Source organism: Balaenoptera physalus (assembly GCF_965194825.1).
Source record: "Balaenoptera physalus genome assembly, chromosome: 3".
Taxonomy (NCBI): Eukaryota; Metazoa; Chordata; class Mammalia; order Artiodactyla; family Balaenopteridae; genus Balaenoptera; species Balaenoptera physalus.
In genome coordinates this window covers 128,201,065-128,220,487 of record NC_138890.1, presented here as the reverse complement: position 1 = coordinate 128,220,487, position 19,423 = coordinate 128,201,065, and the positions used below count along the sequence as shown (strand labels likewise).

General features: G+C 36.1%; 1 protein-coding gene across 6 annotated transcripts in view; it reads left to right on the top strand.

Annotated features, from left to right (window-relative positions):
* Window positions 1-19,423, top strand: part of IPO11 (importin 11) — a 239,983-nt gene that overhangs the window by 160,030 nt on the left and 60,530 nt on the right. For all 6 annotated transcript variants that reach the window (XR_014262244.1, XM_082457116.1, XM_082457118.1 and 3 more), the window contains 2 exons: window positions 4,903-4,998; window positions 11,748-11,832. Coding sequence is in view for 5 of the 6 variants with exons in the window: in XM_082457116.1 (XP_082313242.1) it covers window positions 4,903-4,998; window positions 11,748-11,832 (181 nt within the window). In the remaining variant the exon portion in view is untranslated. Of the gene's footprint in view, window positions 1-4,902; window positions 4,999-11,747; window positions 11,833-19,423 lie in introns of those variants that run through there.

Below are 19,423 nucleotides of genomic sequence, written 5' to 3'. Positions count from 1 at the left end.
AGGTACAAGCCTCTTTTAGCTTTTTGTTACCTGTATTATTTTGGGGTACTTTTCCCAAACTGCTTAATGAGTAGTAATTGAGTTGCATCCTTCTGAGTGCTTTTTGAAATTGAATACTCTGAAGATAATTTTTGCTTAACTTCTCCTTTTATTGATCCCAAAATGTGGCATAGAATCTCCTTTTCCACTCTTTTTCTTCAGTCCGTCTCCTTTTCTAGAGTCAACTCTTTTCATTCAAAGCCAGATTACATACCTTTCTACTCTGTGCCGTAGTCATTTTCCCCTTTTCTGAACTTGCAGTCCAAGCCTCACCCCCTCTGGCACTTAATAAGTACTCCAGGGTAAGCATGGTTCCCCACCCCCCCCGCCCCCCCCGCCCCATCTACTGGAATTAATCCCCCCTTCCCCCACCCCCTGCTTTCCCCCAGGCTAGATCTCTGCCTCTTGTGTCCTTTTCTGTGCAGCATGGGTGACATTTCAGTGAAAAATATGACTGACTGAGGTTGGCTCACCTCCCTTCTTCACCCCTACAAGACAGTCATCTGTCTAAGCCTCTCACTTGGTAGAGCTAGAAATTCAGCTGGAGGCAGGGGAGGGAAGAAGGAGTGTGAATCACAGTGATCACATGACTGACTTCTCCTCCAAGCCTGAATAAGCATGGGCCGGGACAATAGTCTTTCTTCCTGACTAGCATGTGCAGGTAGAGCAGAGGTTGGACCTATATCTTCTGGCCTGTGTCCAGTCTGCTTCTGTGAGTATCTTTATATCTTCTTTAGTTTGATTTTAACACTTCTTTTTGTCAGTCATTCACTAATACTATCTTTTGGCTTTCTGTAAACCTCAGGTTCCTGAACCTATTAGATTTCTCTCAGAACTTTTCAAGCTTCGTTCTGGTTCTGGCAGTGTCGTCTAAATAATCCGATCATTTATGAGAAAGGGGTGAAGTTACTGCCTTTGGGAAGAATTGTGCAGTCAAAAGTTTACCTTATCCATGCTGCAGTTCATCACAATCTGTTCTGAGCCTTCAAGGCTCATTCTGTAAATGTTCATCTCTGAATTGAGGCCCAGTGCTGTAGAACTGTATCATTTTCTAATTATGGCAAAGATATAACTTCTTACCATCTCCTCAGAAACATGTGTGACCATGCTGGTAGCCCCAGCATTGATCAATATGATAATTTGAAGTAAAACCTGTAAACAGATGAGCTGGTTGTCAAATTACACCATTTTAAAATCTCTCTCTCCCCTACACTCCCTTATAATTAACATTCACACACATAGTAGAACATGGTCACACGTGGATTGTCAGATACCTGTTAGGAAAATTCATCATCATTCTTTTGAGAAAATACACAGTACTCAGAAATTCCATTGATTTCTTGGGAAATTTCTAGCCCTAGAAGGTGTGGGGTTGATCTTGGAGGTGATCTGAGCAGAGAAGGCAGCTGCCTGAGTGGATTGTCCCTAAATAATATTGACATAAAGGCCTGGTAAAGAGCCTTGGAAGCTATAGAATACAGGGCTTTTGTCTTTTTCAACTAATTGAGATCAGTTGTTGATAGCTATCCAGAATGCTGCTCTGTTAAAAAGGAATGTCAGGCCCTGCCTGCCTTAGCTTGCTATGATGGATTAGGGGCGAATTAACTCTGCAGTGGGAAGGGAAAATGGCTGTATTCCCCGCCATGCATCTGCCATCCCCGAGTCCAATCTTCACTTTACAGACAAGAAGACCAACACTTAGAGAAATGAGAGAGTGGCTGAACTTTTAGTGCACAATCTTGGTTTCCAATGCTTTTTAAAAATCATTTTCTTTAATATGACTTTTAAAAATATGACATATAGGTAATTTACAGTGTTTCAGGTATACAGCAAAGTGATTCAGTTTTTTTATATATATATATATATATATATATATATATATATACTCTTTTTCAGATTCTTTTCCGTTATAGGTTATTACAGGATATTGAATATAGTTCCCTGTGCTGTACAGTAGGTCCTTGTTGTTTATCTATTTTATATATAGTCGTGTGTATCTGTTAATCCCAAATCCCTAATTTATCCTTACCCCCCTTTCCCCTTTGGTACCCATAAGTTTGTTTTCTATGTCTGTGAGTCTATTTCTGGGTTTTTTTTTTTAATTTTTAAAAAAATTTTATTTATTTTTTATTTTTGGCTGCATTGGGTCTTTGTTGCTGCACATGGGCTTTCGCTAGTTGTGGCGAGTGGGGGCTACTCCTCGTTGCGGTGCGTGGGCTTCTCATTGTGGTGGCTTCTCTTTGTTGCAGAGCACGGGCCCTAGGCACACAGGCTTCAGTAGTTGTGGCATGCAGGCTCAGTAGTTGTGGCTCACGGGCTCTAGAGCGCAGGCTCAGTAGTTGTGGAGCACAGGCTTGGTTGCTCTGTGGCATGTGGGATTTTCCCAGACCAGGGCTCGAACCCGTGTCTCCTGCATTGGCAGGCGGATTCTTAACCACTGCGCCATCAGGGAATTCCCTCTATTTCTGCTTTGTAAATAAGTTCCTTTGTATCATTTTTTTAGATTCCACATATTAAGTGATATCATGTAATATTTGTCTTTTTCTGTTTACCCTACTTCACATAGTATGACAGTCTCCAGGTCCATCCATGTTGCTGCAAATAGCATTATTTCATTCTTTTTTATGGCTAAGTAATATTCCATTGTATATATATGTACCACATCTTCTTTATCCATTCAACTGCAGATGAAACATTTAGGTTGTGTCTGTGTCTTGGCTATTGTGAATAGTGTTGCTGTGAACATTAGGGTGCAAATATTTTTTTGGATTAGAGTTTTCATCTTTTCTGGATATATGCCCAGGAGTGGGATTGCTGGGTCATATGGTAGCTCTGTTTTTAGTTTTTTAAGGAACCTCCATACTGCTCTCCATAGTGGTTGCACCAACTTACATTCCCACCAACAGTGTAGGAGGGTTCCCTTTTCTCCACACCCTCTCCAGCATTTATTGTTTGTAGCTTTTTTGATGATGGCCATTCTGACTGATGTGAGGTGATACCTCATTGTAGTTTTGATTTGTATTTCTCTAATAATTACGATGTTGAGCAGCTTTTGATGTGCCTGTTGGCTCCAGTACCTTTTTCTAAGGTGTTTCTCGCTAAACCAAATAAGGCAGACTGTATGTGTGTTTCTTTCTTGAGAGATTTTTAAAATTCTTATGCGAAGGATATATAGCGATATCAAAAATATATACTCTTGCAATAGGTTGTTACATACACATTAAAATGTAACAGAATGATAACAACTATTGGTTATTTTGCCCATCTGGTGATTTAGTTCTCTAAAACCTGATCACACTTGAAAGTACAGACAAAAGGTTTTGACTTTACAAAGGTGGGAACATGACCCAAACTGTGTTGACTTTGGGAACTACTTTACTGAACATTTTAAAACTTAATTATGCATGTTAATGCAGTATGAGAAACACAGTATGTCCCTTGCAGGAATGATACTATTAGTTCCCTGGAGATGAGTTATAATTTATTCAGTTATTTTTAGCATAATTTTGTGTGCCAGTAAATGGTTATATACTTCTACTTTTTAAAAGTTAGGCTTATTAAGGTATAGTTCACATACAGTAAAACCTCTTTTAAGCATACAGTTCTGGCAAATGTACACAGTGTATAACACTTCCACACTCAAGATACAGAACATAACCATCACCCCCAAAAGATCCCTTGTGTCCCTTTGCCTGGCAACCACTGATTAAATAATTTTGCCTTTCCAGAAAGTCACATAAATGGAGTCATACAATATATAGCCTTTCGAATCTTTTGTTTTTCTCAGTGTAATGTTTTTGGGATTTATTCAGGTTGTTGCATGTATCCGTAGTTTGTTCCTTTTTATTGCTGATTATTCCATTGGATAAATGTCCCACAGTTTATCCTTTTGTTAGTTGGTAGACATTAGGATCTTTGCAGTTTTGGATTATCAGTGAAACTACCATAAATATTTACATACAGATCTGAGAATACTTGTTTTGGTCTTGGGTAAATACCCAGGAATGGGATTGCTTAGTTGTGTGGAGTGTTAACTTTATAAAAACTGCCAATGTGTTTTCCAAAATGAATGTGTCATTTTTTATTCTTACTGGCAATGTATGAGAGGTCCTGTTGTTTTTCACCCTTGCCAGCACTTGGTATTGTCAGTCTTCTTAATTTTACTTTTTATTAAAATCTCATTACAGGGAATTCCCTGGCAGTCCAGTGGTTAGGACTTGGCACTTTCACTGCAAGGGCCCGGGTTCAATCCCTTGTCGGGGAACCAAGATCCCGAGCAAGCCGAATGGTGCGGCCAAAAAAAAAAATTTCGTTACAGTTTTAATTTGCATTTCTCTGATGACGAATGATATTGAGCATTTTTTCAAGTGCTCATATGCCATCTGTATTATCTTCTTTGGTGAAGTATCTGTTCAAATTTTTGTCCATTTTTAAATTGTGTTGTCATCTGAGTTTTCAGCGCCAAGCTCTTCATCAGATTTATGTTTTACAGATATTTTTTCCCAGTCTATTGCTTGTCTTTTTCCTCAGGAGTAGAGACTTGATATTCAAAATTTTGTACCTTTATTCTTTTAGTTATGACATTAACACAAGACTATTATAGTAAATTAAAGAATATTAAAGCATCTCTTTCCCATCTGATCTACCCACCTAAGTATTTAAACATACTGGTAATCTAGTGAAGAAAATTTTAATGTAATATGCAAAGTACAATTTCTGCTTTAAGAAATACATTTTGAAAGTTTCTTTTGTACTTTCAGACTAAAATTTCTCTTCATGTTCAAGAGGATAATTAAGAGGAAAAAAAAGAATTACCTGTTGAAATACTCCATTTTAACCTGTTTTGCTCTCCTTTTATTCTAGTGTTATCCAAGATAAATTCTGTGGGATTATAAACATCTCAGTGGAGGGCCTACATGATGTTATGACAGAAGATCCTGAAACGGGAACTTATAAAGAGTAGGTGGATCATTTAATTAATTGCACTTTGACTTGGGGAGTAATTAATTATATCCTGCATTATTTTTGTTTACTATAACCATATAAGCATGGTATGGCAACTTTTAAATTTTGTCTTTATAAAAGAAAAATATTTTTGTTACTTTGCTTATAATATTGTTTGATCTTGAGATAAGCTTAGTTTTGTTATAGTGAAATTCTCAATTGGACTTCTTTGGTCTAATCATCATTTTATGATTTGACATTAGGTTTTTAAAAAAATTCCAAGTGTATTTTAACATATACATTTCTCTTTTAAGATATTTTGAATAGTATGTTCTTTTTTTCCACTAACAATGTTCCCCTGCCCTTCAGGCGAGTTATGGAGAAAGGGGAATGGATTAGCATCCTATATTTGTATTTGACTGGTTGAAGCATCACTGGCACCTTTAAGATATTAGAGGGTCATATGGTACTTGACTACTTCCAAAAGAGAGTAGTTAAAATTACAGTTGATTATTGAACAACATGGGGGTTAGGGACGCCAACCCTCTGCACAGTTGAAACTCCACATATAACTTTACAGTTGACCCTCTCTGTATCTGCGATTCCACATTTATGGATTCAACCAACCACAGGTTGTGTAGTACTGTAATATGTGTAGCACTGTAATACGAATTTATTGAAAAAATCTACACATGTTCAAATCCGTGTTGTTCAAGGGTCAACTGTGTATTCTTTGGGAGATTAGTTAAAATTATGTTATCAGGAATGCTGATAATCTCACATTTATATAACTATTAATGTGAAAAAAATTTTTATCATTATATCCTGTTATTTATAATAGAATTATCATATCTTTCTTAATATTGCTATTAATTTAAGGCATGTTTCATATAATGATAAGCAAGGCTTCATGAGATTCCATACTGCTTGACTTCTCAGTAATGTACTTAGCCTATTTTCCTTGCTTTTTATAAAACCATCTATAGCAAATGAGAAAGATTGCCATTCGAATCATACTTTGTTGAAAAATATGGAAAGTAGATATATGTAGTTGAAACATGTATAACATGTTTAACATGTATAAACAAAATGTTTCTGGTGTGTAACTTAGCTTTCAGGAACATAGGAGTTCAGATGATGTGGAAACCTCAAACTTTTGTGATTACAAACCCAAAATAACAAACCATTTTATGTGTGTAGGCAATTTTTAAAAAGTTAATGTAGGGATTATAGCACATGACTATAAATATTGTGCTTACATACATAATATGCGACAAAGTTTACAACTATTTGTGAAATATTTAGGTTATATTCAAATGTTCCCTGTCTTCTTTGGAGTATATAATTTGGTTAGGGGGAGGGTGTGTCTAACAATAGCACCATGAAAACACTAGTAATGTGTAAAGACAACGATATATGTTTTGAACAAAGCACACAAAACAGTAGAATTCCAGATTGTGCTTTAATAGAGTGTCAGAGAAAGAAAAGGCATAGTGTGTTAACTGGAAGCGATGAGAGTCAGGAAGTTGTTAGAAATAAAGTTTAGAAATTATCTAGTGTAGTTTCATTATTTAAAAGATAGGCTACAGAAGCTCAGAAAAGTGCAGTGACACAGCAAATTAGTGGAAGAGTCAGGACTAGAACCAAGGTCTTTTGACTCAATATGCCACACTCAGCCATGAGGGAAGTTTTGGTTTGTAAAAGGAAAATGTTGGATGTAAGCACAACAGACTGACTGGGAGACCATTATCTGGTCTCCCAGATCTGGGAGGTGCATATATCTGTTTGAATTAGTGTTTTTCTTCAGATAAATGCCCAAAAGTGGAATTGCTGATTTATGTAGTAGTCCTGTTTTTGATTTTTGGAGGAGCCTCCATACTATTTTCCACAGTGGCTGCAGCAATTTACATTTCTGCCAGTAATGTACAAGGGTTCCCTTTTCTCCACAATCCTTGCCAACATTTGTTATCTCTTGTCTTTTTGAGGCTAGCCATTCTAACAGGTGTGAGGTGATATCTCATTGTGTTTTTGATTTTCATCTCCCTAATGATTGGTGATGTTGAGATCTTTCATATGTCTGTTGGCTGTCTGTATGTCTTATTTGGAAAAATGTCTGTGCAGATTCTCTGCCTGTTTTTTAATCAGATTGTTTGATGTTTTGGGTATTGAATTGAATTATTTTTATATATTTTGGATATTAACCCCTTATCAAATACATGATTTACAAATATTTTCTCTCATCCAGTAAGTTGCCTTTTCATTTTTTTGATGATTTCCTTTTGGTTTGATGTAGTCCCACTTGTTTGTTTTTGTTGCCTTTGCTTTTGGAGCAGATCCAAAAAATCATCACCAAGATCAATGTCAAGGAGCTAACCACTTATGTTTTCTCCTAGGAGTTTTATTGTTTCAGGTCTTATGTTCAAGTCTTTGATTCATTTTGAGTTAATTTTTGTGTATGGTGTGTGGTCTAGTTTCATCTTTTTGCGTGAGTTTCTTTATATGTTTGTATTTTAGTAGAGTTCTTATTTTATTAAACCAGGAAAATATATTAATAACACCTGTAATTTGCCTTCTGCTTGTCTTTGGTTAGAGTGGCTTCCCTTTTTTTCCTTAAATTATACATTGTTTTCAGGCACAAAGGGAGGTGAGATTGACAACCTATTGCCAAAATTTGGGAAGTAATAAGGAAGAAAGGATTTAGCCAGCATTTCAGGAAGCTTAGAGCCACTAAAATTTATTTGAAAAAGATTCATAAATTGTGTTTTTTATAGTTAGAGAGTATAAAACATACCAGCCATCAAGGATATAGCTTTTTTTTTTTTAAACAAAAATAAAATTTAGGCTTTTATAAGCATTTTTCTCCCTTCACTTGATACATTAACCCACCAGATAGCTCTTCAGAATGGAATAGAGGATATCAGAAGCAGCCTTGGTTCCTTGACTCTAAATTATCCCCTGTATATTATCCTAACTTATGTTGGTCTCAGTGATCTCCTTGGCGTCTCTCTCCCATTTTACCCTTCTGATCCATTCTGCTCCATTTCTTAAAATTAAAAGCCCAGTTTCTTATAAAGTTGATGGGGCGGTATTCTTTGCTGATCCTCAGTTTACATTATTAGCCTTGTCTCTTCCTCCCTAGATTCTTCCTTCTTCCCCAAATGTGCCATTTCTTTTATACACATGGCTTGACTCAACATTTCTTCTTCTTGGCATGTCACACCCTTAGCTTTGCCCTTCTTTGCAAATACCTACCTCTAAGATTCCTTTCCATATTCTCAGGAAGAATTCATTGCATCCTTCTCTGTTCCTTTGTGGCACTTTGTCTATACTGCTAATATACAACCTTTAGTTAGTTGCTTGTTTTCAGTCTAGTGGTCATAGAAGGATTTGAGGCAGTGAATAAGAAAAGCTCATGCTCATTATGACTGAAAACTATTAACACAGGATTGAAGGAATTTAAACAAGGTTGAATGGCGAAACATGTGGCATCTAGATGTAAAACAGCCCTGATCTTGCTAACTACCAGGGCAAAGAGAAACATTAGGAATTACCTAGTTCCTATTTTCATGTAGAGGGAAGTAGGTGTATCAAGAGAGGGAGACTGTTTCTTGGCCTGAGCCCAGAAATGAATTTTTGATAAGATATTTATATAAAGGACTAAAAGGATTTTTCAGCTGCAAGTAAGAGAAACCCTGAGTCAGCTGTCTTTAACAATAAAAAATTTGTTATCCCTTACAACAAAACAACTGCAGGTAAGAGGCTCTAGGATTAGCTACTTGTGACCTCACTATATCTTTAAAGACCAGGTTCTTTCTACTCTATCCCCTCAACACATTAACTTCATATGCAGGCTACTTTCTCTAATCGTCAGAAAGTACTTCTAGGCATTACAGTTCATGACAATGCCAGTGCCAGCAAGTAATCTTCTTTTTCCTTATGTCTTTTTAACATCATAGGACACTTTTCTAGAAGTCATTTCATCAGACTTCCCTTCATGTCTAATTGGCTAGAATTTCTTAAACATGCTCCTGTTGAAAGCAGTCATTAACTAAGGGAATAGGATTGCCATGATTGCTTACTGAGCCACTGGCACCTGGGGCTCAGATCAGCTTTTTCTGAAGCATATGGTGACATGCAAGAGGAGGATAACCGACAAGTTCAGGGCTCTGTTAGGAAGGAGGGCGATTATGTAGGCACCCTAAGTGTCCACTGCAGAGACCAATGGAATAATGTCAGTTCTAGTTTTATTAAAACCTTAAGAAGTGGGTTTGTATAGATTAAATGAAAGGTGTACCTTTAAACCAGAAATAATTTAAAAGATTTCATGTTGCATGCTAACACTGTTGGTTGTGTTTGGCTGGTTGGAGTTTCTTGTTGGGAAAGATTCCGAGTTAGCAGACTAGAGTGCCTGGATGTATTCAGTGGACGAGAGTAGGATGTGAGGGTGGCTGCCTATGCTCACATGTTAATTGTCCCTATTTTAAACTGTTGTTATTATTATTTTATTACTATTACTACATTCACAGCGCACACATTTTAGCTTACTAGAATTCTGTTAATTCTCACCATGCTTTTTATGTAAAACATGATTCCCTATCTTTAATCTTTGTCAACAAAATGAGATTTGACATCTATTTATGTATGTATGTATGTATTTATTTATTTATTTATGGCTTTTGTCGGGTCTTAGTTGCGGCACGCGAGCGCTTCATTGCGGCACGTGGGCTCCTCTCTCGTGGTGCCTGGGCTCCAGAGCACGCAGCTCAGTAGTTGTGGTGCACGGGCACTAGGGCTTAGTTGCCCCGTGACAGGTTGGATCTTAGTTCCCCGACCAGGGATCGAACCCACATCCCCTGCCTTGGAAGGCAGGTTCTTAACCATTGGACCACCAGGGAAGTCCCCAAGATTTGACTTTTAATTGGAGATTCTCTTGCAGGAGAGAATTTCAGCTTTGGGCTTTTCAATTCAATTTTTTTGTTTGTTTTTTTCCACTTTCTACCTTTCAGAGACCCAAATGAATGCAATTTGCAGAATTGCAAAGTAAAAATATCCTGCTCTCTGGGGAAAAAGTGTGTATATTTATATCCAGAATATACTTTATTATTAGTGTGATAAATCTTTTAACTTAGGGAAGGGAGAACAGAGAGTTTTTTACTATACAAGTAAGTTGACAGATTTTGGAATGTAGTGAAGGGATTTGATGCAGTACAAAGCATACTTCCATGGAGATCCAGATCTATTGCAGTTAAAATTCAAGTCTGCAGCAGACTTAAAATAGCTTAAGTGAAGGAACTCCATCTTATTATTCAGTTCTAAAATACAAACTGGGATCTAGACTTTTTCTAAACGTTTTAGTTTATTAAATACCTTTTGGGTTGAGATAATAATGTCATAATTTTCCAACTTTGTGCCAGAGTTCCTTGGCCAACTAGTTGTGCTATATCATTTTATAGTTGACCTTGAACAACTCGGGGATTGGGGCACCCACCCTCTTTGAATTTGAAAACCTAAGTATACCTTATAGTTGGTCATCATACCCACAGTTCCTCTGGTTCCACGTCCTTGGATTCAACCAACGAGGGATCGTGTAGTACTGTAGTATTTACTATTGAAAAAAATCTGCATATAACTAGACCCCTGCAGTTCAAACCCATGTTGTTGAAGAGTCAACTGTATATCATGGTGGACGAAAGCATTGCAGTTCCAAGAGGTTAAAGCCATGAAGTGAGTTAGAGATTGAGCTCTTGCTGTTTTTCAGGGCTTCTGATTTCCAGTTTAAGGTTCTTACTGTTTGATCCCACAGGTGTACTGACTCATCAGAGACAGTTGTTCCAGAAATTATTTTTTTAATGGTGGGGGATTAAGGATAAAAGGACATTCATGTCCCCTGCAAGAGTGAGCCTGATCAGGTTTCTGGTGTCAGCACTTATCTTAAACCCTGAATCAAAAGTTATTCACATGGCTGAGTCAGGAAGTGTCCTTCTCCTGTACTTGCCACAAAACATAAGAGAAGCGAAGCTTTCTTTGCCACAGTTTATTGGTTAAGAACCTATGACTCTGATAAATTACTGAATTCTATTCTAAATTAGGAACAGTGACATTTGTTCTATCAGCTTGATTCACTAGACAATATTCATATCTTGTCTCCCTGGAACCAATGTTGACTGAATAGGAAGCTATATTTCTATTATTTCTGCTAATGGTGAAGAGCAGTAGTGCAGATAATCAAAATAAAATGATTTATAACTGTCCTGCTGGTACAAGTGCTATCAGGGACAGGTTCCTCATAGCATAGTAATGTAATTTGGAGCACGAAGTAGATTGTTACATAATTAATAGTGTTTTAATGATGTTACTATTTAAATTTCTGTTACTGTTATGAAACATAAATAATTAGACATATGAAGATTAGTGGTAAAAGAAGTATTAATTTTAAGTGTTTGTAAGTATCATTTTTTAGAAAGGTATAAAAGGTATACCTTGCTTTGTCAAGTGATTTATGGTTCAAAAGTTGCCTATAAATAAATTTCTTACAATTTATTACCTAAATACTGAAGCAAAATGCTCTAAGTTTTCTTTGGTGTGATCCTTTTAAAAGTGAGATATCTTTTCATAATTAAACTTTTTAATTATACATCTAATTTATCTAGCTATTCCTCACATATTGGTACATAGAAGCATTATTGTTCTCAGTATTTTGAGGTTTGTTTTTAGTATATTGTAGACTTTTTAATTTATTTAAAACATTTTTTTAAAAACTGCAGCTGTATGTTAATGTCTCATCTTGAAGAACCAAAAGTAACAGAAGATGAAGAGCCACCCACAGAACAGGATAAGAGAAAAAAGATGGTAAGTTACAAAAGTAGCTTCTAAAATCTGGGAAAACCATATATCGTCATTATATTCTGGAGGTTTCAAAATATGTGGTGGTCCATTCTTCCTTCCTTCCTTCCTTCCATTCATCCATCCATCCATCCATCCATCCATCCATCCATCCATCCATTCGCCTGACCCTGTTGCAGACTTAATGTAAGATAACTGAGTTTTGAAATTTGAGGTATAATACTAAAACAGATAAATTGCATTCATAGTACAGGAAGTTGAGTTTAACTTTTGATCTGAAATAATTGTTTCTTGTCTTAACAGAGGGTTTACTCCTTTACTTACAGGAACCATGTGACCCTCAAACCTTATTTAAATTGTAATGCTAATTCTTCTGTTTTGAGATTTATTGAAATTTCTTTATTCCCTATTTCATGGATCTTATAATGATTTTGAAATCATTACAAGCCTTTATAAGAATGCCTTTAAATTAACTGCTAAATTGTTTTGAAAACCATAACTCTCTCTACAGGAGTCTGATAAGAAAAAGGAACAAAAAATAGGAAACATCTAAAATATCTTACCTCTAAAATTAATTATAATCATGAATTTTTAAATACTTTGACACGTGAATATAAAATAGTTACTTAAATAAACTTTTTCTCCTTTTTCTCTTGGAATCTGCTCTAGTCTCCTGACCTCACCAGTTATTAACTTCATTGTACTTTCTGTCCTCATTCGCAATTGAGAACAACAGCACTCTCTACCTCAAAAATAGAATAAATAAATTAATATATAAAATGGTCATGAGATAGATAATGCTGAACACCTAATAATTACTTTGTAGGTGTTGGCTATCATTAGTCTACTCATGATATTCACTCCTTGAATTATCCCACATTGATCCTCAAGGGCTTCATCCTAGGTGTATAGCTAAGCACGGCTCTGACAGACAGCCTTCTTTTAAACTGTGTTTGAGTTTAATCCATTTTACTTTGTTTTTATGCTAGATGTCATTTCCCTAGCACTAGTGTAGAGGAAAGGACAATATCCAAGAGTTCATAAAACCTGAATTCTAGTCCTGTTTGTGTTGTTAATGATGACCTTGAGGAAGTCACCTTGTCTCTTGAGAATCATTTCCTCATCTGAGAAATGAGGGGGAAATTGGATTAGCAAATTCCAAGGACTATGAGCTAAAAAACTATTTGATTTTTTTTTTTAAAGCTCTTAATACCATTCCTTTCTTTCCCCATTATCTAGTGTCCTAGTGAAGTTTTCAATTGTGAATATACCTCTGGAAATATTTCTCCCATGAAATGAGACTGCTAAGCAGTATCCTAAATACATGGAAAATGTATTTTCTTCACTTAGAATAATGATAACCTTTTGGTAGAACGTAACAATTTGTCTTTCCCCCTCTTTCACTTCTACTTTTTTAAGCCTTGAATATATCATTGGTGTTATAGAAAAATACGATAACATTTTTCTTAATAATGTTCTGAACTTATAAATGAATAATAGGTATTCTGCTTCCTTTCACATCAGCTTTTTGTACACTTTAGTAACACGGTTAGTCTGGTAGATCTGCCCTTTGCAAATTGATCTACCCAGGTCTGTTCTTCATTACGTATAGAATCCTTAGTAACATCATAGAGTAGTAATTTTAATTCTAACTTTATTTTGAAGGTAAGCGCAGTACTATCTCAGAGAGCAGTGTAAGAACATAGTTTTCGAAATAACCCTTAAAGTTCTTTGATTCAGTTTTGTGATCCTAAATTTTATTTGAGAACTCATTATTTTATCATTATTGTTCTATTTTAGGTAGTATTGATTTATAGAACAACTTTTATTTTTTAAAGTGGCTGATTTTATTTGAAATTAGTCGTCACAGTAGCTATTTGATGTAGATTTATATTGTCATCTCTATTAAAGATTTCCAGTGCCTTAGCCATAAGGCTTTTAGTCTTATGCTGATAAATACCACAGTGTTTATGATTAATGCTGAGATTATGTATCTTAGCCTTGAATAAATATAATTATGAATACAGTGCTAATTTTTCAGTAACTTTTCAAAAACAAATAAAATTAGTTTCACTGTATCTTCGGGGTTACAAGAATAAATTATGTATTTTCTTTCTGTAATTATATCATCATTCTTGTACTGTGATGTCTTTAACATTAGAAATTTTTTGAGAATTATCTAAATGTGTCTTGGTTGTAGTTTCAAGCGGAAGTGTTTGCTGGTAGGTGATTATGAATTATTATTCAAAAGAAAAACCAATCTAACATCAAAGAGTTTTTTCATTTTAAAATGAAATTTTTTATTTACTCGGAAGAAAAAGTGTAGCTACTTGATTCCAAGATTACATAGTTGAAAGTCTGATTTACTGACTGTCATTGTTGTCTTAAAGTAGTCCCAAAACGTGGCGTCTTCATTTCAGTAGCTGCTTTGGTAGAGCGAAGCAGCAGTGATTATAATTCAGAAAGGTGGATGATTAGTATTATATCAAATGTGCCAAATGATTTTCCATATGTTTATGAGAATTCTCTATATTTCATCTTAAATAAGGATGAAATTTCTGTTCAGGAAAGCTATTAAGCTGTCCAGACTTTTGATTGTGTGCTTTTTTATCCAGCTCTTCTCTGTTCTATCTATTTGGGGGGAACTAATTCTGAGAAGATTGAACGTAGCTTAAACGTTTCACTTCATTTCTAAGTTTCCTCTCTGTCCAGTATACTCCAGTAGTAGAATGGTAATTCCATGACCTCTTCTATAAAGAATCTAGCTAATACCTTAACATTTTAAGTTCCTTATAATTTCTTTTTTTGTGAAATGTGACATACTAGGCATTTATACATTGACACTTCTCAAATTTAAGTTTTTGAGCATATTAATGCTTTCTGGCAATGCTTTGGTACCTGCTAAGAAAGCATTATTAATGAAACATTTGATATAATAAGTAAAGCTGTGTTGATCATGCTTTCCTGTTAAAGTTTAAGCCCTAGAAATATTTTGATAATCTGTTTCTGTAAATAATAATCTAGTTTTATACATACTTAATAGATGCTTTGATTGATAATGGGGTATAAATAAGTTGAACATTATTAAAACTACACTAGCTTCTCACTCACTTGTGCTAGTAGAAGCAGTAGCACAAATAAAGGTCTATCTAAACATCATTCATATGGTCTTCTGCTTTTGCTGTAGCACAGCTAAGCAAATTGATGATATGTTAGGTTGGGTTGCATTTTATTTGATAAATTCATGACCAGATCCTAAATCTTGTGGCAAATATAATAAATCCTGAGCATGCCTTGCATTTTGCCTTCGAGTGAGTATTGTCTCCTGTGCTGCTATTGCCAAATACAGCGCTGGGTCAGGGAGGGCCAAGTGCTGCATTGTGGGAGTGGAACTTGTCTGAAAATCATAGCCTACAGGTACCTGATATTTCTCTTTCTGAGAGCAGATAGACGGCCTCTTCCTCCACTTCTGCCTCTGTTTCCCTCCCTCTTCTCCCTCTCCCTTCAGCTTCCTTCCTTCTCATCAGCTCTCCCTGAAAACTTATTTGCCTAACTATGAAATACAGTAGTTTTCCTCAGACTTTTACTTACATTTGGAATATAGAATACATTGTTGGAGGGAAAGTTACCTTATTATCAGTTGCGAATATTCCACAATGTCGTTTTGTAAATTTTTAGTTCAAATATAATGTCAGCAGGGTGCACTATAGTGGTGGTTTGGGGTGGGACATTGTAAACTCTCCCTGAACAGGTTTTTTTTAAATTTTAGGTTGTTACATAATATTTATTTATTTATTTAAAAAATATCTTTATTGGAGTATAATTGCTTTACAATGGTGTGTTAGTTTCTGCTGTATAACAAAGTGAATTAGCTATACGTATACATATATCCCCATATCCCCTCCCTCTTGTGTCTCCCTCCCACCCTCCCCATTCCACCCCTCTAGGTGGTCACAAAGCACCAAGCTGATCTCCCTGTGCTATGCAGCTGCTTCCCACTAGCTATCTATTTTACATTTGGTAGTATATATAAGTCCATGCCACTCTCTCACTTCGTCCCAGCTTACCCTTCCCTCTCCCCGTGTCCTCAAGTCCACTCTCTATGTCTGCGTCTTTATTCCTGTCCTGACCCTAGGCCTGAACAGTTTTGATCACTGAGAACCAGTAAGATTATTCTTTTGCCTGTTCCCATTTACCTCTAAAAAACTCAGCAGAACTAGTAGAAAGACAAAATTGTATTTGATTGTCACTAATAAGGTACTGTCTTCTTCTTAATTCAATATCAGTTTAATTCAATTTTGAAATGCATGTTAAAAAGACATTTTTATTTTACAAATAATATGAGATTAATACATTATCTTATTATTGGTGGTTTCTGAACTGCCTTTTGAGAATCCTTACCCTATAACATTGAGTAATCAAGGTAAATTATACAACTGTTGAAAATACTCTTTAGTATTCAACTTGCATGAAATGTCACGCTGGTTATGAATTTAGAGCTTTCTGCTTTTCCTCAACTTGCCCAATTCTGTTACATTTTTCAACTCTATTTCTCATGCTAAATCTTGAACTTATCCTAATTTGGAACTGATCTCATCCAAAATCCTGAACTCTGACATTTCTCTCTCATCACAACCTCTTCTTCTTCCTTACTAACTATTCCTTTTCTCCTGGTAAATCTGTTTTGTACCTTTATCTGGAGCCCCATAATTCGTCCTTGTTTTCATAATCACTTTCCCAGCTTTTAACCTAGATTTCCTTGTTTTTCTGCTGTTTTTAACTTTGGGCAAACCATATCCTTTGCCGCCCTGCTTTAGACCTACTACATTTCTGGGCCTGGGAATCAAGCACACATATTTCTTTAAAGGGGCACATATTATTTGGATGTACAACCAGGGTTGAGAACCACTGCAATAAGAATTTAACTCCTTGTTAATCTTTACAGACCTCTGTAGTATGATTCCAGCCAAGCTTTTGAGCCTTGTCTTCCTTTTTCCCCACACTGTCTCCTAAACCAAATAACTTATCTCCGTTCATATCTATGTTTTTTTGTCTCTGTTATGGAGTTCATACTAGTCCTTCCATCTGGAGTAGCCCCTTTATCCTCCTTCTCTCCACTCAGCTTACTCTTTTGCCATTTTTCTCATGAGGTACTCTCTCTTCTCACTGATCACCTTTCCTACCCATACCCAGTTACAGAAATAATCTTGCCCTCTGCTAGACTTATGTAGCAACTTTTCTGTATGTTTTGACTACCTTTACCACCTGCATTTTAAAAAAGATATTGGAGATCAGAATACAAAAGACAATGATCCCTGAGAAACAAAAAACAGACACTGTGAGCCTGCTGTGATTGCCACATCTTACTGCCTTCAGTTTCCAGAGAGTGGCCTAGGGAGCCCAGTGGTCTCTCTGATTTGAGGAGAGGAAGCTGGAAATCTGAGGACACCAGAGTGGCTCAGACTACCAGGGAAGAGGAAGCTGCTCACATAGAATTTTGGGGATCTTCAGTGGGTCCCCTCTCAGTCTTCACCTGAGTACTGATTAGCACATACAAGTGCAGAAGTTACCCAAGTCCAGAGAAAGAACCTCCAGAATGGATTGTTATGAGAACAATACTCAGAGCTGACACAGAGCAGGGAGTAGTCCCTCATGTCAGAGTGGAAATCTCAGAATTCACAGAGTATTAGGTAGAGGACTCAGAATTGTATTACCTCAGTAGTGGAGCAAAATTAGCCCTAGATTAGGTATTGCTCTGATCCTGCCAAACAAAGCTTAAAAGCAAAATCCGACCTACCTAAGGAGACAAAGGACCTGTACTCTGAAAACTATAAGACCCTGGTGAAAGAAATAAAAAATGACACAAACAAATGGAAAGATTTACTGTGTTCTTGGATTGGAAGAATCAATATTGTCAAAATGACTATACTACCCAAGACAATCTGCAGATTCAGTGCAATTTCTATCAAATTACCAATTGCATTTTTCATAGAGTAGAACAAAATTTTAAATTTGTATGGAAACACAAAAGACCCTTAATAGCTAAAGCAATCTTGAGAAAGAAAAACAGCTGAGGGAATCAGGCTCCCCGACCTCAGACTATACTACAAAGCTACAGTAATCAAAACAGTATGTCATTGCCACAAAAACAGAAATATAGATCAGTGGAAAAGGATAGAAAGCCCAGAGATAAACCCACGCACCTATGGCCAGTTAATCTATGACAAAGGAGGCAAGAATATACAGTGGAGAAAGACAGTCTCTTCAATAAGTGGTGCTGGGAAAACTGGACAGCTACATGTAAAAGAATGAAATTGGGGCTTCCCTCGTGGCACAGTGGTTAAGAATCCACCTGCCAATGCAGGGGACACAGGTTCGAGCCCTGGTCTGGGAAGATCCCACATGCTGCGGAGCAACTAAGTCCGTGCGCCACAACTACTGAGCCTGTGCTCTAGAGCCTACTAGCCACAACTACTGAGCCCATGTGCCACAACTACTGAAGCCCATGTGCCTAGAGCCCATGCTCCGCAACAAGAGAAGCCACCGCACTGCAACAAAGAGTAGCCCCCACTCACCACAACTAGAGAAAGCCTGTATGCAGCACCGAAGACCCAGTGCAGCCAAAAATCAATAAATAAAATTAATAAATTAAAAAAAAAGAAAGAATGAAATTAGAACATTCTCCAACACCACACACAAAAATAAACTCAAAATGGATCAAAGACCTAAATGTAAGACTGGATACTATAAAACTCCCAGAGGAAAACTCTTTGACATAAAACACAGCAATATCTTTTTGGATCCACCTCCTAGCGTAATGGAAAAAGACACATTATGTAGAGAGGGAAAGAGATAAGGACAGTGGCAAACTTGTCATTGGAAACAGTGCAGGCAAGCCAGTAGCAGAGCAGCATTTTTAAAGTATTGAAAGAAAAAAATCGTTTCTCTTATTTTCACATTACTAAAATAATCTTTTGATACAACTTTTTACTACTGAAAATAAAAATTGTTTTATTTAATCCCTGCTTAATTTGTAAAGTTTTCAAATTTTATTTTGATAACAATGGAAGATGTCCCATTTTCTGATTTTTCTTTATTCAACGAGAATATGAAATATTTACAGGCTGTTTACGTAACCTATAACAGTATCATAGATGGCCCCTGAAAATCTATTATACTAATTGTCAGATTTTTCTCATTTATCATACTACTGGATATTTTTTATGCTACTGCTTGAATGAAACTATAGAAGTATAGGCTTGAATGCTTTTTAATCATTAACATAGAAGTACTCACATTTGTTACTTTATGGCCTGCCATCTGATTCTTTTTTTTCCCTTCAGAATTGCTGAGATGTTTTCGTTTTTTTCTTCAGTCTTTGGTACATAGTGATCTATAAAGTCTGTAGATAGATAATAGGAAAAAGCCATTCAGAAGCTGGTTTGTTAACAAGAAAATCAGATCTAAATTGTTCATTATGAATGTTTTTATTGATATCTAATTTTAAAAAACATTATAAATAGGTAAAATTTGTCTTTGTTCCTCTGCCTCCTAGAAAGCTTTAAAACTCAATTCTTAAACTTTAATATTAAAGAAC